This window comes from Rhinoderma darwinii, chromosome 6, assembly GCF_050947455.1.
Source record: "Rhinoderma darwinii isolate aRhiDar2 chromosome 6, aRhiDar2.hap1, whole genome shotgun sequence".
NCBI classification, from domain to species: Eukaryota; Metazoa; Chordata; class Amphibia; order Anura; family Rhinodermatidae; genus Rhinoderma; species Rhinoderma darwinii.
Window position 1 is genome coordinate 140,374,047 of NC_134692.1, and position 16,480 is coordinate 140,390,526.

Below are 16,480 nucleotides of genomic sequence, written 5' to 3' on the forward strand. Positions count from 1 at the left end.
TAGTCCCTGCATCCTTTGTGACCCCTCCCGAATGTATGACACATGGGACACAGTGGTCAAGAAAGCTCCCAATGGGAAGGAAAGCCCACGATACAATTAGCAATCACTATTAGCGCACACTGTCTATGCCCCTCTACCCACTTGTTTGACTTTGACAGTCCTTTTAGTAGGTGCGTGTTCCCCTTGAGCAGTGTGGACTTGCATAGGACCTTCTCCAAAAACTCATAACATTAGAGAGCCCTTCTGGTCCCCTGTAAATATCCGCCTCTTAGCACCATGTCGAACGCACTGGCTTGCAACTACCACTAGGGGGAGCTCAGAAGCTTATTTTACTCTATACAGGGTATTTGGAGCTGTGTATCAGCAATACTGAGCTCCGACCGCTTTAAAGATACATTATAAAATTATTGCGCACATAATTTTGGACATTAAAGAGGTTCTCCACTTTGGACAATCCCGATTTGTTATAAGATCAGTATTGTGAGGCTAGACATGGACCGCACAGCCACAATATATACGTTGATGGTATCTGTTGCTGTGGTGCTGCACTTGTGGGGGGACGTGGCCCAGAGCCAAGGAGGCTTGGCATGGCCTGGCAGCATGGGTGCTTTTGGGACCATGGGTTGCTCCCTCTGCGGCAGTGATTCTGCAACCGATAGAGTAGGGACCCACTTTGAAGGAGGTCGCTGTGAAGTGCCTTATACAGTTTGATCAAAATGTTAACAAAGACCCTCATGTTCATACATTATGCCAAGCGGCTATAGATCAACGTATATATTGTGGATGTGCGGTCCATGTCTAGTCTCACAATGCTGACCTATTTGTTAGAAGGGTCCCTTGACAATAAGCGATCACAAAGTGTCCTCCTGCTGGGACCCCCCAGTGATCGGCTATAATCTGTGGAGGAACCTGGCAGCAAGTGTTCAATTTCCCTGCAATGCCCCCACAGGTGAAATGAAGCATTACATGGTGTCTATACACATCAATGTGTTGTGTGTGTAATGCAGGACCGGTCCTCCAGGGACGCTCTGTGTAACCAATCTCCAGTCTGCCCAAGAGATAATGATCATGAACAGAGGACCCCCCCCCTCTATTACGTTACAATTCCCTAATAGGGGGTATGAATAAACAAGTTCCCTTTAAATTCTGATTAATATAGAGAATGAATGTGCTGCGGGTCTGATGCTGGGGAATAAGCTTTTCCGGTCGCTCCGCAGGGACTTCCAGGACTGATTGAAAGGACTGGTTATGAATGATTGCTGCTGCTGGAAACAATGCTACGAGATTATTCTAAAAGTGACCCCCTACGGTGTTACTGTAATTACTTGCCAGGAGGGGGGCACTTATTTCTGTAATGTCTGCAGTGTTGTCGCACTGATCTGCCCCTGTCTACTGAGCACAGGACTCATCATGAACAGTTTTCTTGTTAATGATTTTTGCAATAAATGTCGTACATACGGTATAACGCCATGGCTACACGGCGGTCGCAAGGACGCGGGTCAACCACTAATGGCCGCTAATAGGGCGCTGTGGCTTAGCTTTCTGCATTACCGTAATGGCATACAAATCTGCATTGTTATCAGCTGCAGGGGGTGCGGAGGTGGCAGTTGCACCCAGGTCCTGGCATCTCCCATAAGAAGACACCAGTGTTATAAGTGACACATGGTAGGTGGGGGGGGGGACCCTGTTACAGATTTCGCATTGGGGTCCAAGAGCTTCAAGTTAAGTCACTGACTGTCACACACGGTCACGTTATCCTCTGCGCCACGTTCCTAATGCTCCGCCTGGGAAAATGTCAGTCTTTACTGCAGTGTTGCATTTTATTCATGCATCAGGGAGCTCCTGGGGGAATCTTCATTGTTATTCAGGGGTGCGGGTTTATATGCCATCATGGTCTGGTTAGTGCCCCCGCTCTGGTGCGGAGCAGGAGGAGATGTAATTGATTGATTTTTCCTTCTAGGATTCATACCCCCGATACTTGAAGTCGGAAATGTATAAGAGTCTTCTTGGTCAAGCCTTTATCCCCCCTGAGACAAAGAAAGGGTATGTAACATTTCAGTATATTCAATTTATATGGGGGGGGGGGGTAGTCGGGGGCTCGACTTGTCCATTAAAAGTGTTTCCAAATCTTGGGTAATAAAGCTGAAATGTTGTATAATAACTTTTACACAGCTGCAGTTTTGTTACAATGTATCAGTCTAGGCAATCCCCCCCCCCCCCCTAAATAAACAAACCTTAACAACACACATCAGTCTCCAGTTCTGGACTCCAGGTTTATAGCTCTCACTTCAGAGGCGTAGCTAGCAGGGGGGCTGGGGGGCAGTGGCCTTGGGCCCACTGAGATGCAGGGGTGGGCTGGGCCGCGGTGTTATGTCCAGGTTTCAACTGTATCTACGTCCTCAGGACGTAGATACAGTTGAATCCAATGCTGGAACAAGGAGCCGTCACCTCCCTGCTCCAGCATTCACTGTGCAAGGACGGCCGTGAGTGGCTCAGCACAGACAGGAGCGATGCAGTGACGTCATCGCGCCGAGCCACACATAGCACAGACCGGAGGAGCAGAGGAATCTCCTCCACTTGCCGTGGGGACGGGGATAGGTGATCATTTTATTTTTTTAGTAGGCTGTATGGGGGCATTATACTGTGTGGGGGCATCTATGGGGGTATTATACTGTGTGTGGCAGCTATGTGGCATTATTCTGTATCCGGGCGCTATGGGGGCATTATGATGTGTGGGGGCATACTATATGAGGGCAGTTATGGGGGAATTATATTTTATGGGGGTATTACACTGTGTGGGGGGGCATTATACTTTATGGGGCATTATCTTGTGTGGGAAACACTGGGGCATTATACGGTGTGTGGGGCAGCTATAGGGGCATTATACTATGTGGGGGCCACTATGGAAGCATTTTTCTGTGTAGAGGGCACTATGGGGGCATTATACTGTGTGGGTGGGCACTATAGTGTAGCTCGCTATACTGCGCTGTTTCCATAACACCTATTCACTTCTATGGAACTTTTACAGAAACCGAGTAGCACAGCAAACTAAACTGTTTACGTAACCCTGACCCTGCCGGATGCTCCTCTGCAGTTGTAAAAATGCCTTGGGGGGGGGGGGGGGGGCGGCCACTGGCTTGGGGCCCACTCAAATATGTTTTGCCCCCTCCCTATGCTAAACCCCCTAGCTACACCTTTGTCTTACCTGTACTGATACATTGTAACAAACCCAGTTTTGTGGGCAGGACTAGGTCAGGACAGAGTTGTGAGTGTAAATAAGAGTGTTGACATCCACTGACAGCAAGCAGACGTCTTGAAAAATTGGAAAGAAAGTTGCAGAACTTTTTATTATAAAATGGTTTATTTAAATAAGACTGGAGGACCCCTTTAAGGTTGCATTCGATCAGTCGATGCTGTCAGGGGACTTCTTCACATAATCTTTAGGTCGTGTTTTCTTCCTCCCGTTACTATTGCAGAGTATTCCCGTTTATGAGACGGCAGCGTCACTCCAGCCCCAGCCCGGCGTTCCTCTTTCCACCAGGAGATCAAGAGCCAAAGTCAGATGGGGAGGGCAAGTCCTGTTCTCCGGCCGCCGTGTCGCAGGTGCAGTGAATGTCATGTCTTACCTGGAACTAAAACTTTTTGTCTTAATGGATCCCGCTTAAAGGATGGTCCCACTTTGGAGCTTTTTTTTATCCTACATGTATAGGGCCTCGTTCACATAACAATTTTCTAATATATAGCAGTTAAATTATGGCAAACGCTTTCCATGGCTGTAAAACTGATTTAAAGGGGTCATCTCTTTTGGACATTCCCTTTGCATATGTGAAGGTAAGCAAGGTCTGTCCCCTTTAAATGTTCTTTCCTCTCAGTCTCCGACTACAGTGTCTATACTCATACAGTTGATGAAATGAAGCAACTTTGCATAAAGTTTTAATAAAAAATCTCCTACCGTTTTATGTATGCAGCTTATATGCAGGCCTATGTATCTCCAGCGTTACAGATTACAAATAAGCGATGTGACGTGTGAACCTGCAGTCATACTCCCTTCAATCTGTCCCCTACTTATTGCTAATGCGCATTCTTGTAGGCTGTAACCATGAAGACACATAGTTTTGCATTAATGCTGTATACACAAAACGCTTGGTGATTTTTAATCACAACTACTTGCAAAAGTGCTACTTATTTTATAAGGATTGAAAAAATAAAAAAAAGGTTGCAATACATTTTCCTCATTTTGAAGAAACTTCCTAATCACGGTATATATATATATATATATATATATATATATATATATATATATATATAGGAACATCCAGATATATACGTGCTCTAAGAATAGTCCAAGTGTTTATGTTCCCATCTCTTTCTGCCGTCCAGGCTGCAATGTGGAACTTAGAGTTAAAAAACAAAATCTTCATTGAGGTTCCGTCACAGAAAGTATTTACCCCTCTAATCCACCCTCTTACCATAGTGATAGCAGAGGGAGCAACGAAACAGGCTCCAGAAATCATGTGGCTCATGTACACAAACCTCTGATGGACTGTTTCTTGTATATAGGAGCAGTATTATAGTAGTTATATTCCTGTATATAGGAGCAGTATTATAGTAGTTATATTCTTGTATATAGGGGGCAGTATTATAGTAGTTATATTCTTGTATATAGGGGCAGTATTATAGTAGTTATATTCTTGTATATAGGGGGCAGTATTATAGTAGTTATATTCTTGTATATAGGGAGCAGTATTATAGTAGTTATATTCTTGTATATAGGGGCAGTATTATAGTAGTTATATTCTTGTATATAGGAGCAGTATTATAGTAGTTATATTCCTGTATATAGGGAGCAGTATTATAGTAGTTATATTCTTGTATATAGGGGGCAGTATTATAGTAGTTATATTCTTGTATATAGGAGCAGTATTATAGTAGTTATATTCCTGTATATAGGAGCAGTATTATAGTAGTTATATTCTTGTATATAGGGGGCAGTATTATAGTAGTTATATTCTTGTATATAGGGAGCAGTATTATAGTAGTTATATTCTTGTATATAGGGGGCAGTATTATAGTAGTTATATTCTTGTATATAGGGGGCAGTATTATAGTAGTTATATTCTTGTATATAGGGGCAGTATTATAGTAGTTATATTCTTGTATATAGGGGGCAGTATTATAGTAGTTATATTCTTGTATATAGGGAGCAGTATTATAGTAGTTATATTCTTGTATATAGGGGCAGTATTATAGTAGTTATATTCTTGTATATAGGAGCAGTATTATAGTAGTTATATTCTTGTATATAGGGGCAGTATTATAGTAGTTATATTCTTGTATATAGGGGGCAGTATTATAGTAGTTATATTCTTGTATATAGGGGGCAGTATTATAGTAGTTATATTCTTGTATATAGGGAGCAGTATTATAGTAGTTATATTCTTGTATATAGGGGCAGTATTATAGTAGTTATATTCTTGTATATAGGGGGCAGTACTATAGTAGTTATATTCTTGTATATAGGGGGCAGTATTATAGTAGTTATATTCTTGTATATAGGGGGCAGTATTATAGTAGTTATATTCTTGTATATAGGGGGCAGTATTATAGTAGTTATATTCTTGTATATAAGGGGCAGTATTATAGTAGTTATATTCTTGTATATAGGTGCAGTATTATAGTAGTTATATTCTTGTATATAGGGGCAGTATTATAGTAGTTATATTCCTGTATATAGGGGGCAGTATTATAGTAGTTATATTCTTGTATATAGGGGCAGTATTATAGTAGTTATATTCTTGTATATAGGGGGCAGTATTATAGTAGTTATATTCTTGTATATAAGGGGCAGTATTATAGTAGTTATATTCTTGTATATAGGTGCAGTATTGTAGTAGTTATATTCCTGTATATAGGGGCAGTATTATAGTAGTTATATTCTTGTATATAGGGGTAGTATAATAGTAGTTATATTCTTGTATATAGGGGGCAGTATTATAGTAGTTATATTCTTGTATATAGGGGGCAGTATTATAGTAGTTATATTCTTGTATATAGGAGGCAGTATTATAGTAGTTATATTCTTGTATATAGGGGGCAGTATTATAGTAGTTATATTCTTGTATATAGGGGCAGTATTATAGTAGTTATATTCTTGTATATAGGAGCAGTATTATAGTAGTTATATTCTTGTATATAGGAGCAGTATTATAGTAGTTATATTCTTGTATATAGGAGCAGTATTATAGTAGTTATATTCTTGTATATAGGGAGCAGTATTATAGTAGTTATATTCTTGTATATAGGGGCAGTATTATAGTAGTTATATTCTTGTATATAAGGGCAGTATTATAGTAGTTATATTCTTGTATATAGGAGGCAGTATTATAGTAGTTATATTCTTGTATATAGGAGCAGTAATATAGTAGTTATATTCTTGTATATAGGGGGCAGTATTATAGTAGTTATATTCTTGTGTATAGGAGGCAGTATTATAGTAGTTATATTCTTGTATATAGAAGGCAGTATTATAGTAGTTATATTCTTGTATATAGGGGCAGTATTATAGTAGTTATATTCTTGTATATAGGGGCAGTATTATAGTAGTTATATTCTTGTATATAGGGGCAGTATTATAGTAGTTATATTCTTGTATATAGGGGGCAGTATTATAGTAGTTATATTCTTGTATATAGGGGGCAGTATTATAGTAGTTATATTCTTGTATAGAGGGGGCAGTATTATAGTAGTTATATTCTTGTATATAGGGGGCAGTATTATAGTAGTTATATTCTTGTATATAGGGGGCAGTATTATAGTAGTTATATTCTTGTATATAGGGGGCAGTATTATAGTAGTTATATTCTTGTATATAGGGGACAGTATTATAGTAGTTATATTCTTGTATATAGGGGGCAGTATTATAGTAGTTATATTCTTGTATATAGGGGGCAGTATTATAGTAGTTATATTCTTGTATATAGGGAGCAGTATTATAGTAGTTATATTCTTGTACAAAGGGGGCAGTATTATAGTAGTTATATTCTTGTATATAGGGGGCAGTATTATAGTAGTTATATTCTTGTATATAGGGGGCAGTATTATAGTAGTTATATTCTTGTATATAGGGGGCAGTATTATAGTAGTTATATTCTTGTATATAGGAGCAGTATTATAGTAGTTATATTCTTGTATATAGGAGCAGTATTATAGTAGTTATATTCTTGTATATAGGGGGCAGTATTATAGTAGTTATATTCTTGTATATAGGGAGCAGTATTATAGTAGTTATATTCTTGTATATAGGGGGCAGTATTATAGTAGTTATATTCTTGTACATAGGGGGCAGTATTATAGTAGTTATATTCTTGTACATAGGGGGCAGTATTATAGTAGTTATATTCTTGTACATAGGAGGCAGTATTATAGTAGTTATATCCTTGTATATAGGGGCAGTATTATAGTAGTTATATTCTTGTATATAGGAGGCAGTATTATAGTAGTTATATTCTTGTATATAGGGGCAGTATTATAGTAGTTATATTCTTGTATATAGGGGCAGTATTATAGTAGTTATATTCTTGTACATAGGGGGCAGTATTATAGTAGTTATATTCTTGTACATAGGGGGCAGTATTATAGTAGTTATATTCTTGTACATAGGGGGCAGTATTATAGTAGTTATATTCTTGTACATAGGGGGCAGTATTATAGTAGTTATATTCTTGTACATAGGGGGCAGTATTATAGTAGTTATATTCTTGTACATAGGGGGCAGTATTATAGTAGTTATATTCTTGTACATAGGAGGCAGTATTATAGTAGTTATATTCTTGTATATAGGAGCAGTATTATAGTAGTTATATTCTTGTATATAGGAGCAGTATTATAGTAGTTATATTCTTGTATATAGGGGGCAGTATTATAGTAGTTATATTCTTGTATATAGGAGCAGTGTTATAGTAGTTATATTCTTGTATATAGGGAGCAATATTATAGTAGTTATATTCTTGTATATAGGGGGCAGTATTATAGTAGTTATATTCTTGTATATAGGGAGCAGTATTATAGTAGTTATATTCTTGTATATAGGGAGCAGTATTATAGTAGTTATATTCTTGTATATAGGAGCAGTATTATAGTAGTTATATTCTTGTATATAGGGGGAGTATTATAGTAGTTATATTCTTGTATATAGGAGCAGTATTATAGTAGTTATATTCTTGTATATAGAGGGCAGTATTATAGTAGTTATATTCCTGTATATAGGGAGCAGTATTATAGTAGTTATATTCTTGTATATAGGGGGCAGTATTATAGTAGTTATATTCTTGTATATAGGGGGCAGTATTATAGTAGTTATATTCTTGTATATAGAGGGCAGTATTATAGTAGTTATATTCCTGTATATAGGGAGCAGTATTATAGTAGTTATATTCTTGTATATAGGAGCAGTATTATAGTAGTTATATTCTTGTATATAGGGGGAGTATTATAGTAGTTATATTCTTGTATATAGGGGGCAGTATTATAGTAGTTATATTCTTGTATATAGGAGCAGTATTATAGTAGTTATATTCCTGTATATAGGGAGCAGTATTATAGTAGTTATATTCTTGTATATAGGAGCAGTATTATAGTAGTTATATTCTTGTATATAGGAGCAGTATTATACTAGTTATGTTCTTGCATATAGGGGCAGTATTATAGTAGTTATATTCTTGTATATAGGGAGCAGTATTATAGTAGTTATATTCTTGTATATAGGAGCAGTATTATAGTAGTTATATTCTTGTATATAGCAGCAGTATTATAGTAGTTATATTCTTGTATATAGGGGCAGTATTATAGTAGTTATATTCTTGTATATAGGGGGCAGTATTATAGTAGTTATATTCTTGTATATAGGGAGCAGTATTATAGTAGTTATATTCTTGTATATAGGGGGCAGTATTATAGTAGTTATATTCTTGTATATAGGGAGCAGTATTATAGTAGTTATATTCTTGTATATAGGGGGCAGTATTATAGTAGTTATATTCTTGTATATAGGGAGCAGTATTATAGTAGTTATATTCTTGTATATAGGGGGCAGTATTATAGTAGTTATATTCTTGTATATAGGGGCAGTGTTATAGTAGTTATATTCTTGTACATAGCGGGCAGTATTATAGTAGTTATATTCTTGTATATAGGGGCAGTATTATAGTAGTTATATTCTTGTATATAGGAGGCAGTATTATAGTAGTTATATTCTTGTATATAGGAGCAGTATTATAGTAGTTATATTCTTGTATATAGGGGCAGTATTATAGTAGTTATATTCTTGTATATAGGGGCAGTATTATAGTAGTTATATTCTTGTATATAAGGAGCAGTATTATAGTAGTTATATTCTTGTATATAGGGGCAGTATTATAGTAGTTATATTCTTTTATATAGGAAGCAGTATTATAGTAGTTATATTCTTGTATATAGGGAGCAGTATTATAGTAGTTATATTCTTGTATATAGGAGCAGTATTATAGTAGTTATATTCTTGTATATAGGGGACAGTATTATAGTAGTTATATTCTTGTATATAGGTGCAGTATTATAGTAGTTATATTCTTGTACATAGGGGGCAGTATTATAGTAGTTATATTCTTGTACATAGGGGGCAGTATTATAGTAGTTATATTCCTGTATATAGGGGGCAGTATTATAGTAGTTATATTCCTGTACATAGGGGGCAGTATTATAGTAGTTATATTCTTGTACATAGGGGGAAGTATTATAGTAGTTATATTCCTGTATATAGGGGGCAGTATTATAGTAGTTATATTCCTGTACATAGGGGGCAGTATTATAGTAGTTATATTCTTGTATATAGGGGGCAGTATTATAGTAGTTATATTCTTGTATATAGGAGCAGTATTATAGTAGTTATATTCTTGTATATAGGGGTAGTATTATAGTAGTTATATTCTTGTATATAGGGGTAGTATTATAGTAGTTATATTCCTGTACATAGGGGGCAGTATTATAGTAGTTATATTCTTGTATATAGGGGGCAGTATTATAGTAGTTATATTCTTGTATATAGGGGGCAGTATTATAGTAGTTATATTCTTGTATATAGGGGTAGTATTATAGTAGTTATATTCTTGTATATAGGGGCAGTATTATAGTAGTTATATTCTTGTATATAGGGGGCAGTATTATAGTAGTTATATTCCTGTATATAGGAGCAGTATTATAGTAGTTATATTCTTGTATATAGGGGCAGTATTATAGTAGTTATATTCTTGTATATAGGAGCAGTATTATAGTAGTTATATTCTTGTATATAGGGGCAGTATTATAGTAGTTATATTCTTGTATATAGGGGGCAGTATTATAGTAGTTATATTCTTGTATATAGGAGCAGTATTATAGTAGTTATATTCTTGTATATAGGAGCAGTATTATAGTAGTTATATTCTTGTATATAGGGGGCAGTATTATAGTAGTTATATTCTTGTATATAGGGGGCAGTATTATAGTAGTTATATTCTTGTATATAGGGGGCAGTATTATAGTAGTTATATTCTTGTATATAGGGGGCAGTATTATAGTAGTTATATTCTTGTACATAGGGGGCAGTATTATAGTAGTTATATTCCTGTATATAGGGGGCAGTATTATAGTAGCTCCTGCTCCTCTTTCTCTAGGCTAATGTGTCATATCTGTAAATTATTCATCACGGCTGAGAGATCTGGAAGTAATAAAATAAAGGATGTGATTTCCAGATGAGAGGTGCATGGGTTGTACTGCGACATCTTCTCGGTGGCTTTGTCAGTAACTTGTCCTCCATGACTATTTCCTTTCTGGATTTATTATATTACTATTTAGTTGGACCGCACATATGACTCCTGGCAGTCGGTGGTAAGTCTGAATACTTTGAGACTATGTGGTTTGATTAATGTGTTCAGCTAAAGCCTGAATAAACAGAGCAATAAACTATAAGTTGTGCATTTCTGAAATGATAAAATTAAATGGTTAATATGATTAGTTTAAATTCCTTACCTTTTCGAAGATCACTGCTTGCTGCTAGTGAATGCAAATATTAGTTTATGCATTGAAACGGACCAAGACCCAGTGCAAGCAGAGATCCTGAAAACATTAAGGAATTGAAACACAAAGCATATTAGAAAGTTGCAGAACTATTTATTAAACAGGCAGTGAAGGGGTTGTCCTAATGGTTTAGGGGTTTAGAACATATGGACGTCATGGAGGACGGATCCCCTGCATATAAATGGACGAAAGTAATACTAAATTTTTCCTGTAGTGGCCGCTGCAGGGAAAATTAGCAGCTTGCCGCAAATTTACCCTGCAAAATCAGCGGCTTGTTGGCGGTCTCAGGAAACAGACCAGTAGCGATCAGCTGATCAACATGGCAGCTGTCACCACAGACAATGCCTTTAATATGAGACCACCTCTACCCCTTTTACCCCTAACATGTACGCCACCACTTATTGAGCAGTCACAACACTGTGCCCACGTGATCAAGAACGAGTGTGTGGCTGTGATTGACCGCCACATTCCCGCAGTAATGACCGGCATTACAGAAAACTCACGTCCCGGCCGTTTAACCCTTGACGCACATCAATCCGTATAAAGGTCTCCCTTTCTCCTGTCACGGTCAGCCACAGCCGAATGTAATGCTACAGTATATGTACCCAAAAATAATGCCTTAAAAATATACGTCTCGGCCTGGTACGCCCCTGCGGTTTCTGCAATCTTTCATCACTCTCATATAGACAAGTAGATGTGATGTTCTATAGACTCATATTATACATTGCTCATTAAAGGGGTTGTCTCATTAAGCGGCTCTCTATTCTGGCACATAGAGGGGGTCCTGAGCATATGACGTCTATATGTCTAAATAGGGCATGTGAACAGACGACCCCTTTAAAATGAAACTATTACCAATAATATACCACAACAGAGTTGCCCAATCGCAGTGTAATATTCTATGAATCCCTGTCGCCACCTACTGGAGAATTGGGAAATGATCATCAATGGTCTGCAGCGCTGGTTCTACATGAAAGGATAATGTGATTTACTTGTTTAAACATTTAAGAAGAGATTATTTTCTCGTTGGATCATTGACAGGAAATTCCGCTCCTCCTCATTTTTTAGCTTCTCCGAATGAAACTTCCCAGGCCTCTCAGTGTTAAATTCATTCGGTTTCTGGTAAAATCCCCAGAGAGCAATTTTTTTTGTCTGAAAGGCAAAATTAGCCATTCCCAACAAAGTCTGCGTTCCCATATTCACAAATGATGCATTACATACTGACAAAATATCCAAAGCAGCAAGAGGCCTATGGTGACTGTGGTGGGGGGAGGGGTAGTTTTTTTTTATTTTATTTTTTTTATTATAAAGTGTTTGTATAAAGTTAGAGAAATACAGCTGCTTTATTCCAGAAACGGCGCCACACTTGTCCATGTGTTTTATCTGGTATTGCAGCTCTACTCAATTAGATGCTAATTTCTGAATAGATCAGAGCTCTACTTGTTTTATACAGAGCTCTAAATCCACTGCACAGACAGTTACATTTAAAAAAAAAATAATCTGATTGCAGCCACCACTAGGGGGAGTTTAGGACACTACTGTAAATATATTTATACGTTGAGCTCAATAATAAGACCATATGCAGTTAGCTCCCCCTAGTGGAGACTGCAGGCAGACAGAATCGTTTTATGTAACTCCCTCTTTCCAGGGTATTTGGCGCTCTGTATCAAAAAAATAAATAAAAATTATGATAAAAGGTGGAGATTCACTTTATAACTTGTGTGGATCATTATGGCGGGGAAGAGTTGGCTTGTAATCCTTAGATGTTGGGGCTACCAAATATACCACACAGTCGGCATTGCTTCACCTTCTATTGCACGTTGTCGAAGGAAAACTCAATGTACTAAACATGTGCAGGACCGAATATCTCCGCTGTAAAGTAGTGTCCATTATAAGGATACATTGTCTCCATATTCAAGGGTCATTGATTTAGGGGATGGTTTTGTTACTTTGTTGCCTTTCCTGGTCTCATTTTTTTTTTTTTTTTTTGCTTGTGTATATGGAGCGAAGTGAAATCTGACGGGAAAGAATCTATTTATATTACAGAGTAACCAACAAAAGAGAAGATTCATGGTGTAACATACAGAATGTGCGAATATAAAGATGATACACTGACACTTGGGGTGCAGGATAATGACACACTGACACTTGGGGTGCAGGATAATGACACTGACACTTGGGGTGCAGGATAATGACACACTGACACTTGGGGTACAGGATAATGATACACTGACACTTGGGGTACAGGATAATGACACACTGACACTTGGGGTGCAGGATAATGACACACTGACACTTGGGGTACAGGATAATGATACACTGACACTTGGGGTACAGGATAATGACACTGACACTTGGGGTACAGGATAATGACACACTGACACTTGGGGTACAGGATAATGACACACTGACACTTGGGGTACAGGATAATGATACACTGACACTTGGGGTGCAGGATAATGATACACTGACACTTGGGGTGCAGGATAATGATACACTGACACTTGGGGTACAGGATAATGACACACTGACACTTGGGGTGCAGGATAATGACACACTGACACTTGGGGTACAGGATAATGATACACTGACACTTGGGGTGCAGGATAATGATACACTGACACTTGGGGTACAGGATAATGACACACTGACACTTGGGGTGCAGGATAATGACACACTGACACTTGGGGTACAGGATAATGATACACTGACACTTGGGGTACAGGATAATGACACTGACACTTGGGGTACAGGATAATGACACACTGACACTTGGGGTACAGGATAATGATACACTGACACTTGGGGTGCAGGATAATGATACACTGACACTTGGGGTGCAGGATAATGATACACTGACACTTGGGGTACAGGATAATGACACACTGACACTTGGGGTGCAGGATAATGACACACTGACACTTGGGGTACAGGATAATGATACACTGACACTTGGGGTACAGGATAATGACACTGACACTTGGGGTACAGGATAATGACACACTGACATTTGGGGTACAGGATAATGATACACTGACACTTGGGGTGCAGGATAATGATACACTGACACTTGGGGTGCAGGATAATGATACACTGACACTTGGGGTACAGGATAATGACACACTGACACTTGGGGTGCAGGATACCATTTTGTTTTGTGGTTTTTTTTTTTCATCAAAAAGCACTCAACATTTGTACTGATTCATTTCTTAATATAACTTTATATCGGTCGGAGTTCCTTTTTTCCTGATACAATTCCAAATCCTCAACATGAAGGTAAATGATAACGTTCTGGTTGTCTGTAGCCACCACTAGGGGGAGCTTACTGCCTACTATTCTATTGAGTTCAGTAAGCTCCCCCTAGTGGTGACTGCAGACAACCAGAACATTATCATTTAACTTTGTCTATGCAGAGACTTTAAATCTCTATATCAGGAGCTCTGACCACTATAAAGTTATATTAGTAATTAATTCGCGCAGATTTTGAACCTATTTAGATGAAAAAAAAAAAATGGTGTTGAAGAGCGGACACTCACTAACAGGTCACGGAGTCCATCGTTTGTTTCTTGCCTGATTGTCCAGTATTTCAGCTGCACCTTTTGTTCCATTTCCTCCTTCTCATTGTCATTTGTCTGTTTCGTTTGTACAGCTGTCCCCGCTGAGCAGTCCCCTGGCTAAATTACCCGGAAACCTCTTGCCTGCTTGTCCTGAAGAAAGCCAGTCCTGTTCCTTGCACGGTGCCTCCTCCTCTCGCCTGGAAGCCTCTCCCTCCTTCCCATCTCCTAGCACGAATGGCTCCGAGAGGTTCAGTCTCAAGTCGCTTTCTTAATGGACTTTGCTTTAATAAGGCGCAAATATTTCCGATTTATTATATAGTATCTGGTTTTACATTCAATGTCTAAAAAAAATGTAACTTTTTGATTTTTTTTTTTTCAAAAAAGTGCATCATTTTGATGCAATATTTCAGTTCAGACTGGGCCTTTGACTACGAGAGTGCGGCCTATGAGTCACCCAGAAAAACTCCCACAGATGTTGACGCCTTATTATTGCACCGTCTTCATCATTGTCTCGGGACAACCGCCCCGATCCATTACAAGTCTAGTTATAGCCCAATGGTCCATTGTCATTCCACATTAAGTTGAATTGAACCCATAAGTTTCCCTTCTGCTCCTGATATTTTTTACATGGTGTAGAAACCTCTAGAGTCACGACAGCACAAGGTATTAGAAAAACAAAAACAGATGGGAAATGAAAAAATAATTCAAAAAAGGAAAAAAAAATTCCAGTGGAGATTCTTCAAATATATATATTATTAGAATTATTTAACTTTTTCTGGTATCATGGCCAGGGGTGTCTAGGGGGCATGGGCCGTTGGTACTGCCAATAAGCCACTCAATTTTGGCCAGGGTATTTAGAGACCGGGATAGGGCAACAAGCTGAATATTTGCACCAGGTGAAGGAAAATGTAGGACGACCGTAGTATACGTCCGTGTTATGGCCGTTAAAACAAGACACATGTATTTTAATGTGTGACGGGCCCGTGGAAAAATAGGACATGTCCTATTTTCATCTGTTTTCACGGATCCCTCGATAGACTCAAGTCTATGAGGGATCCGTGAAGACTGGTCCCTCACGGGTGCGACTCGGATGTGAAAAATGGCCCAAGTGGCACTCGGTCATGTTAATCTAGCCTAAGACTGTGATCGTGAGAGTCCAGGTGATCGGGCAGCTGAAAAAAGCAAAGGGCTTTCTGTTAAAATGTCTTCAGCCTGACATTGGTCTGACTTGCATCCAAAGTTTTGAGGGGAAAGGTGAGGTTGGAATATTTGGTAGCATTTAAATTGGGCATTAAAAAACATCCAATTTAATTTTTTTATTTTTTTTAAGCTAGTAATAAAAAATAAAAAGATCTATCTTGCCTACAGATTGTGTGCTGACCTATTTTCCCAGGGATTTTTTTTTTTGTATGAATTCGCCTTTGTGTACGTGCGGCCGCTAGAAGCCTCTACTTTCCTTACGTCAAGTAAAAAGACGTCTTATTCCGCTTTTGTTAATATCACAGGCCTTTTAATATTTCTCCACGTTAATCTTCCATTCCCTGCTGGAGGGGCCCCCACTTTGTTCCCATCTCTTTATAATAAAATGCCTTCCGCCAGCTGAACATTTCAAATAAAAATCTAAAAAAAATGTAAGCTTCAGGCCAGCTTTAGATTATTTAAAAACCATCTGTGATCCTTCTTAAAAATGACATAAGGTTTATTATCCACGAGATTTCACATAGAAAGAGAACTCGCTTTGAATCTACATAAACAGAACGTGAAGCCATTGACACGATATTTCTTTTTTTTAGTTCAAAACAAAATGCAAAATTATGTAATCAACTTGGATC

At 38.0% G+C, this 16,480-nt stretch overlaps 1 protein-coding gene across 4 annotated transcripts in view; it reads left to right on the plus strand.

Moving 5' to 3' along the window:
- RGS11 (regulator of G protein signaling 11) overlaps window positions 1-16,480 on the plus strand; it is a 64,923-nt gene that overhangs the window by 45,982 nt on the left and 2,461 nt on the right. For 3 of the 4 annotated variants that reach the window (XM_075830678.1, XM_075830679.1, XM_075830680.1), the window contains exons 16-18: window positions 1,961-2,043; window positions 3,477-3,603; window positions 14,741-14,895. In XM_075830678.1, the coding sequence (XP_075686793.1) occupies window positions 1,961-2,043; window positions 3,477-3,603; window positions 14,741-14,895 (365 nt within the window). The remainder of the gene's footprint in view (window positions 1-1,960; window positions 2,044-3,476; window positions 3,604-14,740; window positions 14,896-16,480) is intronic. The other variant, XM_075830681.1, reaches the window with a different exon arrangement.